Genomic DNA, 23,685 nt, shown 5'->3' with positions numbered 1-23,685 from the left:
TGGTGGTCTGTTTTTAACCTGAAACTGTTCTTAACCTGAGGAACCACTTTAGCTAATGGGTCCTCCCGCTGCCAGCGCACGATTTCTGTTCTCATCCTGAAGCAAAGTTCTTAACCCAAGGTACTTTTTCTGGGTTAGTGGAGTCTGTAACCTGAAGCGTCAGTAACCTGAAGCATCTGTAACCCGAGGTACCATTGTACTTAAGAGAGACCTGCCCCCAGTACATAAGCAATTTTCATTGTCAATATTTTAAGTGTTGTATTAACAAACCTTCTTAGCTCAGACTACTGAATGATAAGTGAACCAGAGAAAGCAGCAGCCAGACTAAAAGTAGCCAGGTAGCATATTATGAAAACTACGTGGGTTAATATTGTCAAAGGGCACAGAATTAAACTGAATATTGATTCTTCATGTAATCCTGAATTAATGTGTAGATTTGAAGATGTTTCAATTACAAAAGCATGGTAATGCATTAAACAACTTAATCACATTAAGCATTATTCTAAAATATAAATAAATATTTTTGCTTGCATATTCTCATTTCAAAGTCAAATTCATTTATGAAACACAGGTGAGAAAGGGAGAGGTGTGTTTAACTTCTGCTTTCAAAAGTTCAATTTATTTCAGTAGGAAAGTGAAGCATGTGATTAGTAGCTCTTATTGAAATCAATCTACACATATTTATACTTCAAATAACTGCCTCCATCCATGGAGAACTAGGACACAGCCATCATGGTAGCAGCCATGTCCAATGGACATCCATAAGTTCTAGCTATAAGAGAGGGAGAACAACTTCCCTCTATAAACAGTGTCATGCATGATATTATAAACTCTCAGGGGTGTTTCTAGCCCCTTAGCTGCCCAGGACGGGAAGCCAAGAGGCACCCCTGGGGGCGGGGCATCACAGCGTGTTTGTGCGGCATGACGCACGTGCACAGCACGACACCCCGCCCACGGGGATGCCGGGTGGCGGCTCCTGTCTGCTGAGGGGAAAAAAGGGAAGCATAGCGGACGCTTGAACGTGCCCGCTTTACTTCCCCCCTTTTCCCTTTCGGCTGCTTCTTTCAAGCGCCCGCTTTGCTTCCTTTTTTCTCCCCTTTTGGCTGCTTCTTTCGGCATGAGGGGCGGGCCACTGAGGAGGGGGTGTCATGCCAGTGACAAGCGTGATGCCCCCTCCTCGCTGGCCCGCCCCTCGCACACACAAAAAAAAAGCCGTTGGAAGGGGGGGGAAAGGCGGCATGCCCCATTCGGGGCCCGACCAGCAGGGTGGGGTAAAGGGGCAGCCAAAGTGTCACCCCCCTCCCCTGGAACCCGGGGCGGCCCCCCCGCCCCGCTCCCCTTGCTACGCCCCTGTAAACTCTTATTTATAACATGCTGCCTCTTATTAACATTTTCTCTAAATGGAAAAGCCCCAGATGCTGTATCCTTCTTCTCATAGGGGAGCTGTTCCATCCCCTGGGTATTTTTGCTTGTTCCTTTCTGAACCCTACAATATCCGTTTTGAGGTGAGAAAATGAATGAAAGCAAGTGCTGATCCTTATGCACCAAAATGACATTAAAAAGGTAAAAGACCAGTTGCAGATGACTCTGAGGTTGCGGCGCTCATCTCGCTTTACTGGCCAAGGGAGCCGGATTTGTCCGCAGACAGTTTTTCCGGGTCATGTGGCCAGCATGACTAAGGCGCTTCTGGCAAAACCAGAGCAGTGCACGAAAGCGCCATTTACCTTCCCACCACAGTGGTACCTATTTATCTACTTGCATTTTTGGCGTGCTTTCGAACTGCTAGGTTGGCAGGAGCTGGGACCGAGCAACTGGAGCTCACCCCGTTGCGGGGATTTGAACTGCTGACCTTCTGATTGGCAAGTCCAAGAGGCTCAGTGGTTTACACCACAGCACCACCCATGTCCCTTCGAAAGGACATTACCCATGCCCAAAGTACATATATCAGCATGCTCAAATGTAAATAATAATAATAATAATAATAATAATATGTTTAAGGGGCCAAAAAGTGGTCATAGAATGCTGAGTTCCTGTTGTTTAGGGCAGGCAGGATGACTGCAGTATCCTTGAGGAAGTTATGGTAGACGACTGACTGGGACCTTGAACATGAACATTCCACACTGTAAGAACAAAAAGGCAGGATTCTTTATTTTTCAACTTCACTTTATTTTCAAAAATACATATAGCGCAACTCTAATTACTGCCCATGTACATTTCTATGCAACTGAATGTTAATTAAGTTAAGTTATGAGGCAGTCGTCTAGATAAAAAAGACCTATTAAATGATCTGCCAGTTACCATAAATATTTTAATTTAAACATCTCTCTTTAATCTGGAGACATATAGTGATGGAGCTTAAGAAGCTATTTTGTACACGTTACTATAGGAGAATACAGACAACAATACATGATTATTAGTTGAGAGGTTTTAGCCTCTGGCCCTGAACAAACTAAAGTTATTTGCACTTAATTCCCATTAACATTAACGAGGCATGTTAGTCATGCTGAAGTCAAGTTCTGTCGATTCCAATGGGATTTCAGCCCAGCTAACTTCTGTTGGATTGGGGCCTGTGTCACACCTAACTTGGTGCATTGCCACCATCACAGCAGTTGAGGATCCTCTGTCACTTCATGAGAAAAAGATCGTTCAGGAAAAGCCTAACACATTAATTTGTTTTTTACAGAATAAAGTTACAGAATAAATCTCCCCAGTCCTATTCAAAAAAAAAACCCCATTCCTTTGACCCAAAGCTCTGTGGTGTATACATGACCACTTGGAATACACCAAAGTTGTTGGACAAGGATGATCATGTAGAAGTGAGTACCAGACAAAGTTTACTTTCACATTGTGTGTTAGGGAGCAGAGTCTAGCGATTTAATCACCACTCAGGGATACTGAAATCAGAATGCAGAGTTATATGCCAAGTCTGCAACCTTAAGCATTGGGCGTAAGCCCTAGTAAATTCATTGTTGCATGGCCTATTCGGATAGATCTTTTGTCATAGCTCAATATCACCATGAAAGCATGGGTTACCCATGTTCCCTTCGATCACTGTTCCCAGTTTTCCAGGTTTTGCACAAAGGCAAGAATTACACATCTCTTGGATATGGGTACAAACAACCTTCTCATCCACTTTGACTGAGACCTGGTTGCAGGGAATGAGGAAAAACAAGTCCTTCATTCCTCCTCTGTTGCTACTTTCATGAAAAATACCAAGCTACCTTAGGTATTTCCGGATTCCAAACAATGTATTGAGAGACAACGGTTGTGAAGTAGATGCAGATACCCTTCTTCCTACTTTGTTTAGTCTTGTCTCACACTCTTCCCAGAGGAGCACACCTTGGCAATATCTGGTTGAAGGTTAGGTTATTTGCATAACTCTAGTGTGGCTGCTCCCTATTCCATAAGTAATGAACAAATACAAAGACCAGGCTTCCTCAACCTTGGCCCTCCAGATGTTTTGAGACTACAATTCCCATCATCCCTAACCACTGGTCCTGCTAGCTAGGGATCATGGGAGTTGTAGGCCAAAAACATCTGGAGGGCCGAGGTTGAGGAAGCCTGACAAAGACTCCCAAGAAAGATAGAGAAGGAACGACAATGTTTAATTGGTTGACCCAACCAACAAGAACATTTTAACACATGCCAGAACAACAACAAAAAAGGAGATGTGGGGAGGGAAGAGAAACATCATGGAAGCGGGGTGGGAATCAACTTTTACATTAAATTTGAATTAATTTGATGTTAATTTGTTATTTTTTTTTGAAAAGCAATAAAAAGTAATTGGCAAAAAAATAAGATGTAGAAGAGCCTGTATGTGAAAGTCTGTCCTATTTCTTTCAGTGGGGATGGGGAACTTGTGGCCCTTCAGACATTTTGACTCAAAATACCATTATGCTCAACTGTCAGAGATGGTGGGAGCTGTAGATTACATTTCCAGAGCCACAAGTTCCTTATCCCTCATTGCAGTATGCACTGAAGAAAGTCCCAATGTCTATCACCCTGCATCTGCCCAAATCAAGAAGGCATTAACTCTAAAAATTGCAAAGAAGGGTGAATGGAGAGTAAAAATCAGCCCTTAAGTGAAGGTGAAATTCACTCAGTCAAAGAAGTCTACAAAGTTAATTATCACAATGTGAAGGCAAGAGGCACTAGCAAACTGCAGCTTGTACAACATGAAAGACCTGAATATATAAACATAAACTGCAGGAATACATCAGACAACAAACTAATGAGAGATATTAACCTGTTCTTAATATTTGAGATTTGAGAATTACATTGCTAATCACAAAATAAAAATAAAAATAAAAATGTTCATAAGCGTTAATAAATTACTACAAATCTATGATAGCTGGCCAGTAATTTATGTGTTTCCATTAAGAAATGATAGCTTAGAAAGCTCAATAATAAAGCATTTAATATTGTGTCAAACAATGCAGCCACATTTTCTTTAAAAAAAGGCAGTCAACCAAAAATTATATATGAAAAATCTCTTCATAACATCCTGACTGTAGCCTGAAGAATTCAGAAAAAAGGTTTTCCTTGTCAAGCTATTATTATTAGATTTATTAACCAACCTTCACCTTAAGGTCTTGGGGTGGATTACAATAACATAAGCAATACAAATTAAAACCAAACCATATTTTAAAAAAAGGTTTTATCAAGTGTCTTTTTCCAGCCATTTTGAAAACAAACAAACAAACCTCCCAATTGGAATGCAATGAATATAGCTTCTGTTTAGTCATTCTAAATATTTCTATTTTTTTGTTTGTTGTCTGAAAACAGGCTTCTCACACAGGTGTTCCACCTGGCAGCCATGTACTGTAGCCGACCAGGTTTTTTTGTTTGTTTGTTTGTTTGTTTTTAAAAAAAACAGATGGCATACATACTGCTTGAAGCCTGGGTCTAGCATTTTGACAGGCCTGGTCTAAAATATCAGTTCAGGAGCTAACGAAATTCATTCTTGTCTATGTCTTCATGCCCAGGACCTTGATATCCGATACATTTTGTTGGACGTTTGGAGTAACAATAAGCAATATACCAAATAAAGGATCCCAGGTCTTATTTCGTCCTGTGGCAGTGTAAAACCTATTCATTTTTGTCATGTAAAGCTTCATTTACTCTTCAGTTGAATAATATGGAGGAAAGAAGCAGCTGATCTGTAAAATGTGCATCAGCTTCAGAGAGATGGAAGACCAATTTTTCAGAAGCAAACAATGGGTAAAGGTGCTCATAAGGAGCTACTGCAACTCAATGTTGTGGAAATTCCTAAATATTGTTTTGTGAATAACAAAGTCCCAGGTATATTGTATATGGAGTTTGTGGTTCATCAAAGAATCCCCCTTTCCTCTTCTATGGCTAGGCCTAACCCTGCGTTTGTCAGCTTTGCTCTGCACACAGGGCAGGGAAGAGCTTTCAAAGGTTGTAACATGTATAATATGATGTCCACACTGGTCTTTTATATGGTGCAGTGAGCAAGGTTATCATCACCAGAGATGTTATAATGCATTGGCAGTGGGTTCTATGTAAAATACTGAGAAACGATACTTCACGGAAAACTGGTGTACAAACAGATGACGTACAAATGTATACTGGGTTCATAGGGTAACTGCTTTTCCTGATTTAGATTAAGATTTCAGTTCATCGCCACCAAAATCTATTTGGTTTTTTATTATTATTAAATGCCTCTGAACTGTCCTACAGGAACTGTGGTATTAGGCTGAACGGACTAAATTATTTCTATCAGTAAGTTTAGAACATATGAGTATCAGCTATAATTTTTTATTTTTATGACAAGGAGTTCTCTAATTTGGAAGCTCTTATGCCACCAGAACTTGGCCCCATAAGAAGATACTACTACTTATCTACCTCATCCTAATGTTTCTCCAGGGCATTATATATTACTAATTTGTTCTCAGTAAAACAAGGACAGTTTTCAACTATGTAGACAACAGCAATGTCTCCCCTATTGCTGTTTCCGAGTCCTGACTGTGAGTGGAACTGATTCCAGTATCAGAGTCTGTATCATTTATGTCTAAACTAGTCACTTTGTGAAGGAGATCAGTCCCTGTAAAACCCTTGGTGGAAATTTCACTGTCCTTTGCCTGCTCCTCATTAGGTGGGTGCCTGATTTCACTTTTGGCCTTAGCGTGCAAAGCATTAAGCTCTTCCACAATCAGTTCATACTCCTTTTCCTTCTTTTGAAGCATCAGGTCCCTATATTTTAACTCCTGCTGGATGCAGTTTAGTTGAGAATGGATCCTTAAGGCATCTTTCATGCTTTTCTCCAATTCGTTCTTGACACTTCCTACATCGGAACTCTCCATTTCCTCCTTAGGTGGCTCCTCTGTCCGCATGTCTCCGTTCCTTCCAATGTCATTAACCTCTTGTTCAATTTCTGCAGAGAGCTTTTCAATAAGCTCTTTGTGGTGCTTTAGTCCTTCTTCCACTTGTAACATCGCGTCTCCTTTGCCCGAGCTTTCTGGCATCTGCTGGTTGCTGTGAGGCATGTCTGTTTCCTCTTCAGCATCACTGGGTGTCGCCATTAAATAAGACTCCTGCACATAATTTCCTCCATCACCTTCAAGCTGATCTAGGTGAAATTTGGCTTCACACTGTTCGATTTCTAGATCCAGTTCCTTCATTCTGTTGATTTGCTGGTGAATGGTGTGGTCCTGAGAAAGGATCAAGTGGATGAGAGTCTCTATGTTGTCCCTCTCTTGCAGGACTCCTTCTTGTTTAAGTTTGGCCAGCTTCCGGAAGGTTTTCCTAACAATCCTCTTTTGCTTGTCCACTGGCAACATCTTCATGTAATTGGCCGGGCTCAGGTCCCAGGGTTTTTCAAGATTTGGTACGAGCTTGGCTTCAGCTGTCCTCCACAATGGAAATGGGGGGAAGGCATCTGCCTTGACCAAGACAAAGTGCAAATTAGGCTGCTCTTCCCCCCAGGCTTTCCAGAGTCTTAGCATTTTAGTGAGAGGCGGAAGGACCCTCTCAGAACCTCTCCATTTTTCTATGATGCAGTAATCCTTGGGCTGTCCAAAAAGAAACCTCTTGTCTGCAAAGGTGGCTTGATGTTCCTCAAGCAGAGCTTCAATTACTTGAGTGCAAGTTGTGCGCTTTGTCAATCCGCTAACAATTTTCTCTTCCTGACAAACCCAGACCACGATTTCTCGCTCTGTAGAACCCATCTCTTTTTCTGGTGACCTGGAATTAAAGAAAGCAAGTATTATATAGAGCACTTATTATCTCTGAAGCTTGGAACATGATATGTATTTGATATTTTTAAACTGTGGGTGGATTTCAATCTTTTAAAACCATCTTGGAGGGTGGGGGTGAGGAAATTCACAAGTTCAAAGAGGTTGTGGCTGTGATCTGCATGCTCATTAAAGGTAATCTTTATTTTTTTAAAAAACCAGAAAAAATAAAAGAAAATCCTAGGAATAAAGTGGTAGAGGAATGGGAAAGGTTGTTGAGGTATTTAAAAATGAGGTGTGACCCAAACATGGGATTTGTATTGTAACAGCTCTTGTGGGCATAATTAAAAATACTAAATGGAAAAGGTAATGATTTAAGTGAAGTTGATTCGAATGTAAATGATATATAGATTGAAGTTTCAGAGTATAATTGAATTTATTACGATGTTACATTTTGAAGAGATGGAGTGTAAGAAGAGGGAAGTTTATATAAGAACTGAAGGTGCACGAGACGTGGGTTAAAGAAAAGATGTGGGAATGTAAACAATATTAGTTCAAAATATATTTTTGGTCTTTATGTTGTAATGGATAAACACAGTCTTGTGTACTAGGATAACTATTATGTCTTTTTTTTCGACTAAGTGTGTGTTAAGTATGAAGATATTGTCTATGTTGATTTGTTTGTCGAATGTGAGTGTAATTTTTTTGGTGTTTTTGTTTGTACTTTTTTGTTGTTTGTAGTTCTTTTTTGGTCTTTTCGGAAAAATGGAAAATAAACTAATAAAATAAATAAAAAGGTAATCTTTCTATTAACATACAAGAAGTATAACTCTATGTAGTTTCATGTTCAATTCTTTATAGTGGTCCGTGGTATCTTGCTAGCTGATACAGAACAATGATTTGTTGTTGTTGTTGTCTGAGCAGACAATGTTATTTTCAGTGGAACTTTTTCTAGACTTCCCCCATTACTCAGAACTGTATTCTGATAGTGAAAGCTGCTGTGGGAACTTTGTTGAAATGAAGGCTGGAAATCTTTAAAATAAATAAGTGAATACATTTGAATCCTGAAGGGACCAACGACTTAGCATGTTCAATGGACACAGTATGCGGACACAGAATGTTGGAGGTGGAGGGAAACCAGAAAACTAGGAGGGAGGGGGTGGATGGAATGGAGTATCTTGAAAGAGGGCTTGGCTAGGTTGCTCTAATCCTGAAAAGAAGCACTCCTTAGCACAATACTTCTCTGCAGGCCCCCTTGTTAATATTTGATTCTCAAACAAAGTAGCTGACATGGGGCCTCTCCCAGTCACAGGGTCTGTGGAAGGCTGCAAAAAAGCTGTGATGGAGAGGCTGACAGTTGCAAGCGGTTGTTAACCTACAAGAGAAGTCAGCTTGACATAGGTCGAAGTTTAGAAATGTGAAAGTATACAAAGACATTTCTCTCAGTACCCACTCAATTTACCCCTCCTTCACACACAAAACACTGCAAACTCAAACAATGCACCTCCTCCCACCTGTTCTACACACAGTCACATTTCCCATTGTTATGCTGTGCTGCACAGAATACACTCCCCCATCCCGTTCAGTTTACTATCCAGAACTAACATTTAACTCCCTAGTACCCACAGTGCCTTCAGGCTGTGCTGGCTGCTACATAATATTGGTAGCAGCAGCCTAATTCAAAGGAAAGCTCCAGGTATCGGGGAAGGGTTGGTGTGGCTATTAAAAAGCACACTTTCCCAAATGTACAAAGTATAGCCTGAATATTGTATATTTATGTTTTGCAATGACAGAATTAAAAATGTGTGAAGCACACAGGAACTTTGGGAGCTGCCTTATACTAAGTTCATCTTAGTTCAGTTGTCTGCACTGACTAGCTGTGACTCTCCAGGTCTCTTCCAGACGTACCTGGAAATGCCAGAGATTGAACCTGGGACCTTCTGCATGCAAAACAGATACTGAGCTACATGCCTTCCCTTGTATTTTTCAATTTACATCCTGTAAATTTACAACATTATGGTAGTATTGTTGTTTCGCTGATTGAAAAAAAAAATGAGTTATTGACTGTGGGTGTCACCATTGGGTGGCCCCAGAGATCTCAATCTTTTGCAGGAAGCCCTAAATATAGCTTGGCCTCTGCAGTGAATGGGAGAGAGTTTTTCCAGAGCCTGAGAAGGTTGACACAGGTGACAGAGAGCGAGAAGCCAGAAAAAGAAGAAATTAGTTTGTTGTCCTCTCACTTTTTTATGCCTCAAGAGCTGTGTGTGCTGGGGGTAAGGATAATAAAATCCTGACAGAACCAGGAGCAGAAATGGTCAACGTTAGTCCCAAGTCTGGAATGGAAATCAGTCCAGCAAATATGATCAGTATTTGCTGTTGTTGCTTTCTTTACCAAATAATACAGATTGTTTTACGTCTCCCCTGTTAGGAGTCCAGGTTCCCGGCTTGGTAATTACATAACAGTAAGCGTACGTAATTAAAAAGGAGGATTTATTGCAAAAAAACAAGCAATTATCTCCAGATGGCTCTAGCAAGCCTCCAACCCCCATCACTCAGTTGACCCTTCTGAGGAGTTCTTCCTGTGTCGACAGAAGAGATTGAACCTTCAACCTTTATGTTTCTTACTTTGCTTCCTGTCTAGCAGCCTTCCTATTCGCCTACACCTCTGACTTATTTGGTCAGCTGCAGCCCCTTTATGTTCCAAAAAGCTGTCTCTGTGGCTTTCCATGCCTGCTTGGGCTTCCGGGGAGCTTTAGCTGTGTTCCAGCCTGCTCTCCGTTCCTCCCTTATCAGCCACCTGTCCAAGGTCAGGGGGAGTCAACACTGGCAGCTGTGGGCTCTCCTGTGCCAGCGTGAAAGCCCAGCCTCCCTGTTCCTGACAGGATTCTGCAGCCGGCTGCTAGATTATGCTTGGAGCTAGTGTGTTCATGACACCCCCATTCCATTTGTATTATGTTATCCATGCATTGAAATGAATAGGGTAGAATAAACATAATGGAAATATGAAAAAAAAGGATTCTGGATCTTTGGGTGACATCTGTGTGGGCATGAGCCAATTGTGCCCAAGTCACTGTGGACCAGACTATTCTCAATCCATGTCCTTTTTGCATTTGTCCATTCCATCTCACTTTCACATCAATCTATGAAGTGTTTATTTTAGAGGGGGGGGGGGACAAACCACATTTAAATTCACCATTCTCTGAACAGAGAGCTGCATTGTAGCATTTTGAGACACATAAAGGCCAATGGATAGTACTGTATTTTCCATTCCACATGTTTGTCTGGGAAGTGCAGGTCATGTTGTCAATTCATATTGCAATTCCAGACAGCAAATTCCTCAGGTATTCCTAGAATTCTGCTGCATATATAGCCAGTGGTTGTGACACACATTCACATCAGAGACTCATTGTTTTTATGCGACTCATTCCAACAGTCATAAGCTATCATGGAGGTTTTTCTATGAACAAAAACGAAGTGTTGGAGTGACCATCATTTTGGCAAAGTATAGTTCTGCATAGATATAATTGTGAAACAGTGAACTGCAGTGAACTCAGAGTAGGCCAATTGGGTGATTTTTAAGTTTTATTCAGAATAGATCCACTGAACTTAATGGTCCTAACTTAGTCATGTTAATTACTTCCAATGGGTCTACACTGTGTAAAACTTAGTTGAATACCACCCAGTGAAATTAATGGACACGATTAATTCAGGCCCATTAATTTTAGCAGGTCTATTCTAAGTAGAACTTAGTTGCCTACAACTCAGTGATACTATTTTATTTTTACAGCTATCAATTTAAGTACACCGATTCATGACATAGGGAAGGGAAAGGAAAGAGTGGCAGAAAGACCAAGTCAGACAACATTATTTCTGAATGTGTCACCAGATACAAAATAAATATCTGCCACCTTTTGGGATGTTTACATAGCCCGAGATGCCATAGAAATGCCATTCTGAGCTCACAGACTGGCCGTTAAAATAGAATGTATATATAAATTGCAACAGAGGCAACAGGTGAGCACTAAATGTCAACAGATTCTGAGCTGTATTTGCCTTAAGTTTCAGCAATCATAAAAAGTTAGCCCCACAAATGGAACAGAGAGTTTCTGAAGGTGTTTCGATATTCAGTATTCTATGGCTAAATGAAAAGCAAAGTAACCCATGATGATTATGCACATTAACACAAGAGTTATCAAGTACAACTGATAGCTTTACAAATAACTAACAGGTGCTGATAAAAAAAGAGAAAGGAGCAGTCTACCAGGAACTATTCAGCTCTATGGAACTATTTGACACCTGTTTGAAATCTCACCTCCATATATTGTATCTGACCTCAGCAGAAATAGTCGACCCTTCTGTTCTATCTATTATTGATTAAGATAATAGTACAGGCTGCTGCATTGATACAGAAATCCTGCAAAGCTCCAGGGAGAATATTCTATGGCTTCTATGGCTGAAAAATATGGAATGCCACACCTCACCATGTTCCTAAACATTTATTAGTATTTTTCTCTGCTGCACAAATGAACTCATCAATTATATTGTTAATTTAACCTAGGGTCATTTCCACTTGGCACATTGCTTTATTTTGAATATTCGTAGTAGGTCAAAACCTTTATTTCACCAACCAAAGCATCACAAAATAGGGTGAAAGGCTGCAAGTTCTCCAAAACTCTCCATCAGGTTAGAGAGTAGGCAAAGAACTTTTTTTGCAGGGGGGAAGGGGGGGGGTTGATGGTAACACCATGAGTTTGTATCTGGTCAGTGTCTTAAAATGGAAAGTAGCAAGCTATGGTGATACTGCTGCTCCCTGGTATGGGCCAGTCAGGTGGTAGAAGGGCAGGTGAGCACAAGACTGGCTGCAGGTGGAGGGGGTATAACACCTGGGCCCACAGCTGCTGCAAATCCATGACTTCCTCCACCCTCACTGCTGCTCCACCTCATCCTTGGCAAGGGGCAGCACCACTGCAGCCAGGAAGGTGGTCCAGTAGTGGCATCCCACCTTATGTAACATGAATGCAGTTTGGATAACTCTACTTTTTAGTTGGAGTGAAATTTCTCTTAGGGAATAAAGCCCAATCTTTGTAAGATCCTCTTCCTCCAGTTTACGATTCCACTGTTCAATGATGAAATTCAGTATTTTCCACATTGCATAAAATATTTCACCTCCATTCGCTTTTTAAAAAACCTAGCATATCACCTAGAATTAATTTCCACATTGGTTGACATTAAGATTGCCTACGTTTACTTTATTTTTGTTTCCCACTTATCAGAGAAGCTGTGTTCAGGGGTGGAGTGAGGGGCGGGCCGCCCCGGGTTCCAGGGGAAGGGGGTGACATTTGGGCCGTCCCCACCCTGCCCTGCCCTGCCGGCGGGCCCCGGGGTGGAGCAGCCTCGCCCTGCAGCCTGCTCACAAACCTGCTCGGCGGCCTTTGAGCAGGCTGTGGGGCAAGGCCGCTCCACCTGCGGCCCGTTCGAGGCCTGCCCGGCGCCACCGCTATGGCACAGCATGCGTGCACAGTGCATTGTACGCACTGCGCATGCACACTGCATCTGGCGCACGACACACGGTGCATGTGTCGGATGCAGTGACGCTGTGCACGCGCACCGCCGCTTGGTCCCCGGGTTTGCTGCCCCGGGTGACGGAGCAGCTCGGTATGCCCCTGCCTGTGTTTTCTCCCACATGTGAAGATTGGGTTTAATAACAGCCTTAGTAACAGTCGTTTTTTAGTATTGGGAGAGATGGGGAAATAGGCTGTTGTTCGTTTTGCCACGGAATAAGGATGGGAAATTGAAGCAAATCAATTGGAACAACTGTACGTTGCCCTTTCTATAATACAAATTGTTAATGGCTATTTTTAGGCACACAACTTTAAGAGTCCTTGAGAATGAAAATCCGGAAACCTCATAAGAGCTGAATAATGGCAGGCAGCAGTAACTTTGCAAGAAATGAAAAGAGCAGTTGTAACGTGTGATTATGTGATAAAAGATTGTCTCATACTCTGGCTAAGCATTTTTAAATTCCAAAGGATTCATTTTGAAATGTTGCTCTGCTTCTAAGGTGGTTGGGTGTTCATTGTCATATGTCTGTATCTTTAGACAGATTTCTGGAGCAGCTCTAATCCTAAACAGGAATAGTTGTCTAGAGAGTGGAAATATCTAAGCAAAGGATGGGCAGGAATCTGCCAGGAAATGCTTTATGCATAGGATGTCCTGCTACAGGGCAGGGACTTGTGCCAGATGATTCACTACATTCCCTTCCAACCCCACAGCTGTGCTTCTATGATATACCCACCCTAAATGAAACCTGCATTAGTCCTGAATTCCTTCAGTTGTCATATGACATGCTTTCTATATTTCATAAACAAATACCAAGAAGAAGTTTAAGGAACTTCCAACTTCAAGAACGCTTGTATTGTTTTGAAGCGTTCGTGTTAAGAGCAACAGTCCTATTTTCAGTTTTTAGAAACCCACTATAAGGCTTCTGGTTGTGGCTAACACTTTTTAGCCTGGAGAGCATATTCACCCTTGGCAAACCCTCCAGAGCTCATATGCCAGTGGTGCGAGTGGCCACCATACACTTGCGCAATGCGCACACTCTCTCATATACATGCAAAAAAGGTAAAGGTTAAGTCCAGTCAAAGGTAACTATGGGGTTGCGGCGATCATCTCGCTTCAGGCCAAGGGAGCCGGTGTTTGCCCACAGACAGCTTTCCGGATCATGTGGCCAATATGACTAAACTGCTTCTGGCGCAACGGAACACTGTTTACACGGCCCCATTCTGATGCAGATCAACTGAGAGGATTGTTCATCACTGGGGATGTCAGAGGAAACTGGCCAAATGCCCTAGCAATCTGTTTCCTTCCATCAACTCAGTTTGCACAGACTTGTGCAAAATAAACCAATTGCAACACTGGAAAGTCAAACCAGATGAAAGGTTGAACGAATATCAGAATTGAATGAAACATGTTTGTACATAGCTAGTTATCATCCCCTCTATGCTCCTCAAACGAATGATCTGATGACTGGGGAGGGAGAGATGTGCAACCACATCAGTTCATCAGGCTCTGATCACCCTAGTTCTGTATTTACTTTGTTTTTTAAAAAAATCTTCACCATCAAAATCACTAAGATTTTCTTTTTTAAATTTTTTTGGTGAGAGGCACAAAATTGCTTGTTGAGCTGGATCAGGCTCCTGAACTGGGGTTTAGGCACCTCTGTCCTAGACAAATTGCTGTTGCAGACCAGCCCTTTAATCTTCTCAATAGAGGAATAATAATAGTGAGATATGAATACTACAGACAATTATGGTAACAATTTTAAGTTGTACTCGAGAATGTACATTTATTTATTACCTTAAGGAGTCCGTGGAGACCGAGGTTTGGCAAGATACAAAAAATAAAAAATAAAAATGGTGATAGTAGCTAGAGAAGGAGGCTGGCAGCTTTGTCTCAGCTGTGCCATAGTAAAGAGTAATATAGGAACCATGGGAGAAAAAGCTAGCTTGCTTACAGAAAGTGAGAGAGATGTAAGAACAGTGGAAATAACCTTGGAAATAACCTTTTTTTTAAGAAGGAAAAGTACCGGTACTCTTATTAGCACCACTTGATCTTTACTAAAAAAAATTCTGAAAGGGACTGACCAGATCTTCCCTTCTCACATAATGCATGGACCAAAACACAATTTTCCATGAGCTTTCACACTTCACAAATGTTTTGATGCAGTTCTCAGTTCAAAAAGCATGCTCAAAACAAAACACATTTCAAAATGTGGCCTTAAATAGGTATTAAAGAGTGCAATCATATGATCAGTGAGAGGCCATATGAAAAAGAAAGGTGTTTCTCTTTCATGTCAGCCATGACACGGAGAAAGGATCACATAGAGGGGAAAGGGTATATAGGAAAATCTTGGCAGAGAAAAGGGAAAGGGGGCATTTTGGGGACTGATTAGGAGAGGCATTGGATCCAGTGAATTCCAAGCTCCCATTATCCCAGTATGCCACGACAGTGGTAGATGGAATAAATGCCAGCCTTCAACCTGGCATACTAATCCCTCCCAACCTTTTACCCTGGCAGGCATGAGATTGGCTGGGCTTGGGAACTGGTAGTTCTATTGCCTCCTCCAAACTCACCGGTTTGCTTTGCCCATGAGAAATTGAAAACAACAGCACATTAACATGGAAATAGGATGAAATGGACTTATGGGTGAACACACGGAAAGCTGACACAGACCAGAAACAGACTGATTCACTCATCCTTAAGCACTGCTAGATATTTCACATAAGGCTGATGCAAATATCTCAGCCTTAGGAAATAATGTAGTAAATTTGAATGGAAGCCCAGTAGGCAAGGTAGAAATCCATGAATAGTTACAGAGAAGATAAAATAGGAATGTAAGAAGAGGCTGCCTTGTACTTTTATAATTTCCTGGCAGTCTTCCATGTCTTGATCTGCTTTCCAGAATTGGTAGCGTACCATGGCCTAAGGTGTTATATATATATATTTATATAAAACAATAATTACACTTCAAAATGAAATTTGGTAGACAATAAGGAGGATTCACTGACATGGCTCCAATTCTAAAATAGAATCTCAGTGGCTTATTGTTCCGTATTTGATCTTGCAAGACAGGGTGAGCCTTGGTCCTAGTACACTGGATGACCATTATGATAATCTGATCTGCTGTCCTTTGCTTAACCAGGAGTAGTGTCAACAGCAATTGTTGTTGAAATGAAAGCTATTGCAGCAACAGATGTTCTCAAATTCCAGAAGGCTCCAAGTTCAATCCCTGGCATCTCCACGTATGACTGAGAAAGACCCCTGGAACCCTGGAGAGTGACTGCCAGAGTGTAGACAGTACTGAAGGAGATGGAACCAATAGTCTGACTCAGTATAAGGCAGATTTCTGAGTGTTTGACAAAACTCTGCCACTGCAATAGCTGGATAGGATTGGGAAATGTTTCTGTTGCAGGTTCAATCCCTGACAAACCATGGAGAGATGGTGCTAGTCCGTGTAAACAATACCAATCTAGGTGGATCTATGGCAGGCTTCCGCAAACTCAGCCCTCCAGATTATTTTGAGACTACAATTCCTATCATCCCTGACCACTGGTCCTGCTAGCTAGGAATCATGGGAGTTGTAGGCCAAAAACACCTGGAGGGCCGAGTTTGAGGAAGCCTGATCTATGGCCTGACTCAGGAAGATGTCAGCTTCCTATGTTCCTTCTGCTCCTACATCAATCATGAACCTTCAGTACCCATGCAAGTAATGCACTAATCAACAGCTGATGACAATGGAAATGTCAGACAATGTCACCCTACTCAGGTTACGCCCCCTCCATATAAAATCCACAAGAATGCAGGTGGGAAATCTCTGCTTAGAGCTTCTTGTGGTATCGTGGTTAGCAGGCCAAAATGGAGAAACTAGAGGCTTCTCGGGAAAAGGCCTCAGGTTTTTGAGATACTCTCAGTTACACACAGAGACATACAAGTTCAGAGACATATATGTCAGAGAGGAACAAGCCCTGATTCAAGAGGGAGGGATGAAAGCCATATGGCTAAGAAAGACTGAAAGCTACAGTAGCACACAGGAAGCAAGAGCACCAACAGACCATTCACTCAGTAGGAAAGAAAATACTTTGTGAAACAGGCACTGTGGATTTGAGTTCCATTGCTGAGAGATGCCAATGCATCCTTCACAAGGCAAAGCCCAACTTTTGGGTGTGCTGACAGCAAAAAACTACAACACATTAATTTCTTCAACAGGTAATAGAAGGTAGAGTCCCATTGATGCAGGATGGGGAACTTGTAGCCCTTCAGATGTTGTTGGGGCTCCCACTATTCCAAGCTAGCAGGACCAATTGTCAGGGATGATGGGAACATCATCCAGGAACATCCGCAGAGCTACAGGTTCCTAGCCCTGCACTAGAGCAACTCATAAACTATAGAGCAGACAGAATAATGCCTTATGATATGATTATGTGTATTCTCCTAGCCAATGACACAACCCCTTGCCAGCCTCTCACTTACCCATTCCATATAGAACAGAACTGAAGCATAAGAGGATTTAGGAGTGGTCGTATCTGCCCCAGCCTGCACAACTCTGGATTTATTATCATTTACGGTCATTTGGTTTCCTTTACCACTTCTTTCATGTAAAGCATGCTATTAATTCCAAACTTATCAAGCAGTGCCATGCAACTGTAATATCTCAAACATCTGTTCTTTGTCATCTCACAATTCAGAAAATTAAGTCAGTAAGATCTAATATCATATGGTCTTTCAGGCAAATTACATCATAATTCTTTAATTATAGCTAATCCTGGTAATACCCAACAAAGAAGCTCCGAACTTAGCTTCTGCTTATTCAGTAATCATTTAATACCATAAGGGGTTGTGTTTCTTTGTTCTTCTGTCCAAAAATGGAGCTTATGTAAAAATAATGATTATTAATAATGAGTTGCCTCATTACATATGTTTGCATTAAGAAATAAGCAGCTTCCGTTGCCACTTGAGGACTGATTCTACATGTTCTGAAATATAATATGGTATGGCTCTCCTAGGACTGTGCCATTTCAGAATCCATTTCTACACGACGAAAACAAAGCCATCAAGGTAAGGAGTACTTGTCGAATATTGTGTCTCAACTGAAGAGAAGACGACATGTATGTATTGCTATGTAAATAGAAGTTAATGGGAAGCAAAGGCCTTCTGGCGAGTCCCAGCTCGAAAACCCGTGAAGCTGGAAAAGAGAGAAACCGAGAGAAAACATATAAACTACATGTATTGTTTGATCACCACTAAGTAACCAGGAGCAGCTAGTGATGGGGGAGGAATCCATGCATGGTCAGATTCTCACTCTTGTACAGATATACATATATGAGGTGTCCGTCTTCTTTAAAAAGTAATTTCAGCCACCTAAGAGCGGCTACCTAGTGTGTGGGGCTCCGGTTGCTCATGTGTGTTGAAATCAGTACAGCAAGTCCCACGGGGATTAACAGGTCTTGATGACATGCCTCACACACTCTTGCGGAAATTTAACATATTTTATGTGCATTTTACATTCAAGTCTCCCTTAGAGTTTCGGGGGGGGGGGAATTCAACAACAACTAAATAAAATGTATGTAAAATACATAAAATTCCCCATGAGTGACAGAACGCCATCGAGTCTCATTGTACCTAACTGGACTTGTTACATTGATTTCAATACGTGCAACAGCAGGGGACCCATTTGCTAGTTAGCTGTTTGTAGGCTGCTGTACTTACTTTTTGAACATAGATAGGCATCTATCAGACCCACCGTGCAAGCAGGTAGGAATTCCCCCTTTATTTTCTACATTAAATTTGTGTGGATTTCTAAAGAATTATACAGATTTGTCCTTAGAAACCTGCAGAGCAATGGGACGGATTGGACTTTATTCCCGTTCTGTGATGAGCTGGATTTTAATTTAATTTTATTATTTATTAAATATATTCATCGCTTGTCACCCAAAGGTCTCCAGGCAACTCACAGCAAAGAAAAATATTCACTGTATAATACCATAGGGTATTATACAACATAAACACCCATGAAGTGGGGGGGCACATACCAGCTTTATAAATATAGTTGTACCTTGGTTCTTGAATGCCTTGTGATTCGAACGTTTTGGCTCCTGAACGCCACAAACCCGGAAGTGAGTGTTCCGTTTTGCAAATGTTTTTTGGAAGCCGAACGTCCAGCGCAGCTTCCACGGCTTCCGACTGGCTGCAGGACCTTCCTGCAGCCAATCAGAAGCTGCACTTTGGTTTCTGAACATTTTCAGAAGTCGAACGGACTTCCGGAACGGATTCCGTTTGAGAACCAAGGTACAACTGTAGTAGCAAAAAACAGTAACAACACTCAATAATAAACAAATCAATGCTTTGATCCACTAGCAAATAAACAAAACCTCAACTTCCCCCTAGTCCAAAAATCATGCACATCGAACCAGCAATTTTCCCCATTTAACCTCCCCACCCCACCCTGAAGTCTAGTGTTAAAGCCAGTTGTTACAAAGCAGTGGTCAGTGGGTCTAGTGTCCTCCAGGGATGGTCTGTCATCTCTCCTCTCCCTTCAGGGGGGAGCAGTAGCAAAGCGAAACAGGAAGGTGGTAACAAAAGTTTTGCCTGCTTCGCAGTTGACCCAGATCCTGCTCCTCTCCTGCTTTAATCTTGGCCCCTTCCCTAGAGGCAGGCCAAACAGATTTGGAGTTAGGACACGTCTCTCTTAAGCTCAGATGCTGCAGCTTCAGTGCCAAACCCCCCCCCCCATAGTATAGTATACTAACTAGCTGCCGTTTAAAGTAAAGTTTCTAAGATGAGATCACTTCTACTTTCAGTCTACACAAATCAAAGACATATTCAGGTCTGGCTTTCCCCCTGGAGTTTTCTCTAGTTTTTATACTGCAAAAACTAAATAAATATGGATTTATCAAAGGGCCTTAAGGCAGAACTGTTCAAGTTATGACTGCATTTTGTTTGAAACTCAAAGCTTTTCAAGCTCCGTGCTTATGGAGTGGTGAAACTTAGGTATGCTGGGGATATTGTTTGTTATGGTATTTTCACTTTCATGCTGGAGGTAAAAAAGAGCTAAAATGAAAAATCTAAGGGAACTGCAAGTATAATATGTATGTGTGTGTGTGTGTGTGTGTGAGAGAGAGAGAGAGAGAGAGAGAGAGAGAGAGAGAGAGAGAGAGAGAGAAAGAGAACATGTACACACACTGAGAGAGACTGAATACCCACATTCCTATCTTAGCTTCTTTCCAGCAAGTTCTGCTAGCATACAGATGAAGAAGATAATCACATTTGCCAAACTCATTTTAGATACCGGTACCTTAAGATGGAGATGCAGGAATCAAACAGTTACTGTATTTGAACATCTTCTCCAGCTACCTGGATCAAGCACACAAGCCATGGTTCTCTGGGCTCGACTAATCTGTAGATGACTTTTTTGCTCTGAGGCTAATGCAACATCTCAGCGGATGGAATGTCCAAAGCCCACAATGTCCGAGTTGCCTCAGATGCTGTGAATCTTGGTAGCAAAGTCCATCTATTTCTGGTCTATCTCGAACAATCAAACAGCACTGCAAATGTACAGATGAAATAACTTGTTGTGTGATAGGAAATGGTATTTTCCACGGTCTGTTGGAGCACTATGACCAAAGAGCAATGAACTAGGAGAACTGTGATGCATAACTGAATCTGGATTTCATTGCTTGAGAACACATACCCCCAAATACTTTACAGGGATAAAGCTTGAACAAACAGTTGGCCTGAAAGGAGTTAGTATGAACAAAGCACTGACCTTTGATGCAATATGTTCCGTGTTAGGTTGCTATCTGGGCAGTTACTCCAGGAAACTGACATGTTTGCACTTCAACATTTCAATATCGTTTACCCAGCATAACACAGTAGCTCAACCAAACTCATTCTGTAGAAAGCACATTCACGAAGGACTCAGCAAAGAAGTTAGTCAAAATTATTCTTTAAAATCACCCTGATTATGCACTCATTTAGGCCATGTTCACAGCATACATTTGAAGCACTATGATACCACTTTGAACAGTCATGACTGTTTGAACATGAGCCAGTGTGGTGTAGTGGTTAAGAAGAGTGGACTCGTAATCTGGGGAACCGGGTTCGCGTCCCGTTCCTTCACATGCAGCTACTGGGTGACCTTGGGCTAGTCACACTTCTTTGAAGTCTCTCAGCCCCACTCACCTCACAGAGTGTTTGTTGTTGGGGAGGAAGGGAAAAGCAGATTGTTAGCCGCTTTGAGACTCCTTCGGGTAGTGATAAAGCGGGATATCAAATCCAAACTCTTCTTCTTCTCTTCTCTTCTCCGGAAGGATTCTGGGAGCTGTAGTTTATTAAGGGTTCCGAGAGTTGTTAGAAGAAAAGTATACCTCAAAACTACAGAGTTCCCTGTGAGGTTGTTAGAACCACTCCGAGAATTGTAATTCTGGGAGAGGAAAAGAGTTTCCTAACAACTCTCAGCACCCTTAACAAACTACAGCTCCCAGAATTCTTTGGGGGAGCCATGATTGTTAAAGTAATATCATAGTGCTTTAAATGTATGGTGTGAATGTGGCCTCAGAAACAAGTCCTACTGTTTTCCATAGAATTTCCAAGTATATAAGTGACTAAGAATGGAATGGGGACATTTAAGAACAATTAAAAGTTTGGCCTAAAAGTCTTCCTGGAGGAAAAAAAACCCCATAAGTAATTACTGAGAGACCACATGATTTATTATAATTTAGTTTTTAGGATAACTGAGTGATGAAATGATAAATCAAAATAGATTGTATCTAACCAAGCTTTCCTCAAAGTAGACTTACTAAAATGAATGAACCTAAGTTAGTCATGACTATTAATTTCAATGGGCTTACTCTGACTAGATCTATTGTATACAACCCAATGCACTAGCAAAATGCTCCGGAAAGCAAAGAGGTTTAGTGGATGGTGAGCTACTGAGTTTTGCCGTATACAGCAATGCAATATACTGTATGCCAGTATGGTCCCTCTCAGGCTGCCCAGTGTTGGGGCTAGAGATGTGTAGGCTTTTACTCTTGTGCAACAGAGTCCCTAACCATTCATTTATATGGGATAAAGTAAAGGTGCCTGCTGTTTGTGGCTAGAGCTAAGCACGCTGTCCTCGCTTCCTCGCAGAGAGAGAAGTTTATTTTAATTTATTTGCCTTTCCCCCAACAATTGCCAAAGGATGCATCACATTTTATTTGCCTCATAGAACTTAGGCAGTCAGTATGAGTCAAATGGCTCACCACAAAACTGTGCCAATTGAGACTGCATGCAGGGACATGCTTAACCTTTCCAAAATAAGTCATTGTAGTAATCAGAAGGCCTGGGACTCTTCTGAGTATGCAGAAGCGGAAACCATCGGTTGCTTCAACAGTCTTGTGAAGACATCAGGATATTATGGGTTTTTCTTTTCTTTTATATGCTTCCTGTGTTTTTATATTGGTTTTAGGTTACGGTTTTGTTTCTTATGATATATTGTTTCTTTTTCAGACTATACACTGCTTAGAGTTTTTAAGAATATGAAATGGCTGCCAAATTCCTTTAAATAAATGTAAATAAATAGGAGTATGAAGCTAAGCAAATAAGCTAAGCAAATATATTTTATTTATGTATTTATTATTTCCATTTTTAGACTACTTACTATCTGAAGATCTTGAAGTGGTTTACAATAAATAGAAACAAGGGTATGAGTACAATCAGAACCATAGCAAATGATTTACATTAAAGTGAGATTGCTACATACACTGTGTCAACAAATAAGAAACACAAGGTTGTTCTAAATAAAGCCAGAAACCCCAATGGGCTCTTGGCCCATTCACACTGCTCATCTCTTATCTCTCACCTGAGAGCACCAAGTTTTTTTTATCAGAGCAGGCTTTTACTCTCAGTTCGGTGTTACTGTATAAACCTACTTCCCTCTATGCACTCCCAACTACATAATCGTAACACGCTTGGTGCTGCACGACCTCAGCTCCTGAGAAATCAGCACTGGTAGCAGAAAATAGTAGATTCTTCCCAAAACAGATACATCTTCCCCAAATTCTCCCCAGTCTAATGTAAATCCTGGGATGGGCTTGTCTGTGATTAACTCGGCTCTTCTGAAATACTGATTGAGATCAAAGAATAGATATGTCACATACAATGCAGTCATGACAGTTATCATTGACTGTGCATTACCCCACCATCCTCTCAGCTATATCCAAAGGATTGGGATTCACTTACCATAAATGCACAGTTTGTAAGGTGCTCTATTAATATGAAGGGAGTTTTTTAGTGCAAAATTTAAATGGCTTAAGTGCAATATTCAGCTTAATTCCTCTGGATAGATATACAGTGGTACCTCTGGTTAAGAACTTAATTCGTTCCGGAGGTCCGTTCTTAACCTGAGACTGTTCTTTTTAAAATTTATTTAATCATTTTTTTTATACAAACATCAACCGCAAAAGACACATACAACAAAAACCACAATAACAATAATAACCTGAGATTGTTCTTAACCTGAGGTACCACTTTAGCTAATGGGGCCTCCCGTTGCTGCTGTGCAGCCGCCGCACAATTTCTGTTCTCATCCTGAAGCAAAGTTCTTAACCCGAGGTACTATTTCTGGGTTAGTAGAGTCTGTAACCTGAAGCGTCTGTAACCTGAAGCGTCTGTAACCCGAGGTACCACTGTATGCTAAAAACACTGCCCATAGGCTGAGTACAGTGAGCACTTGTTACACTGATGGTTTTCATTCCAGTAATGGCTCTCGATCTGCAAGTCTACACTGTTAGTACATCTATTCTTCTTCTTTACTTGTCACAAAAAGTTTTTTTACACCATGCATCCTTTACCCTCAGGGTAACGCTGCTGGGGTTTTCCTTTGGTAATTCATACCTGCAGCTCAAATCCAGGCACCTGTCTGACACGATGAAATTCATTCTTATGTATGCAA

General features: G+C 41.4%; 1 protein-coding gene across 1 annotated transcript in view; it reads right to left on the bottom strand.

Annotated features, from left to right (window-relative positions):
* Positions 1–4,871: 4,871 nt before the first annotated feature.
* The window catches only part of RASSF9 (Ras association domain family member 9), a 34,800-nt gene continuing 15,986 nt past the window's right edge, over positions 4,872–23,685 (bottom strand). The window contains exon 2 of the mRNA XM_033162399.1: positions 4,872–7,206. Coding sequence (XP_033018290.1) covers positions 5,940–7,206 — 1,267 coding nt within the window. The 3' untranslated portion in view covers positions 4,872–5,939. The remainder of the gene's footprint in view (positions 7,207–23,685) is intronic.

Source organism: Lacerta agilis, chromosome 10 (assembly GCF_009819535.1).
Source record: "Lacerta agilis isolate rLacAgi1 chromosome 10, rLacAgi1.pri, whole genome shotgun sequence".
Classification (NCBI taxonomy): Eukaryota; Metazoa; Chordata; class Lepidosauria; order Squamata; family Lacertidae; genus Lacerta; species Lacerta agilis.
This window is presented reverse-complemented; position numbering and strand designations above follow the sequence as displayed.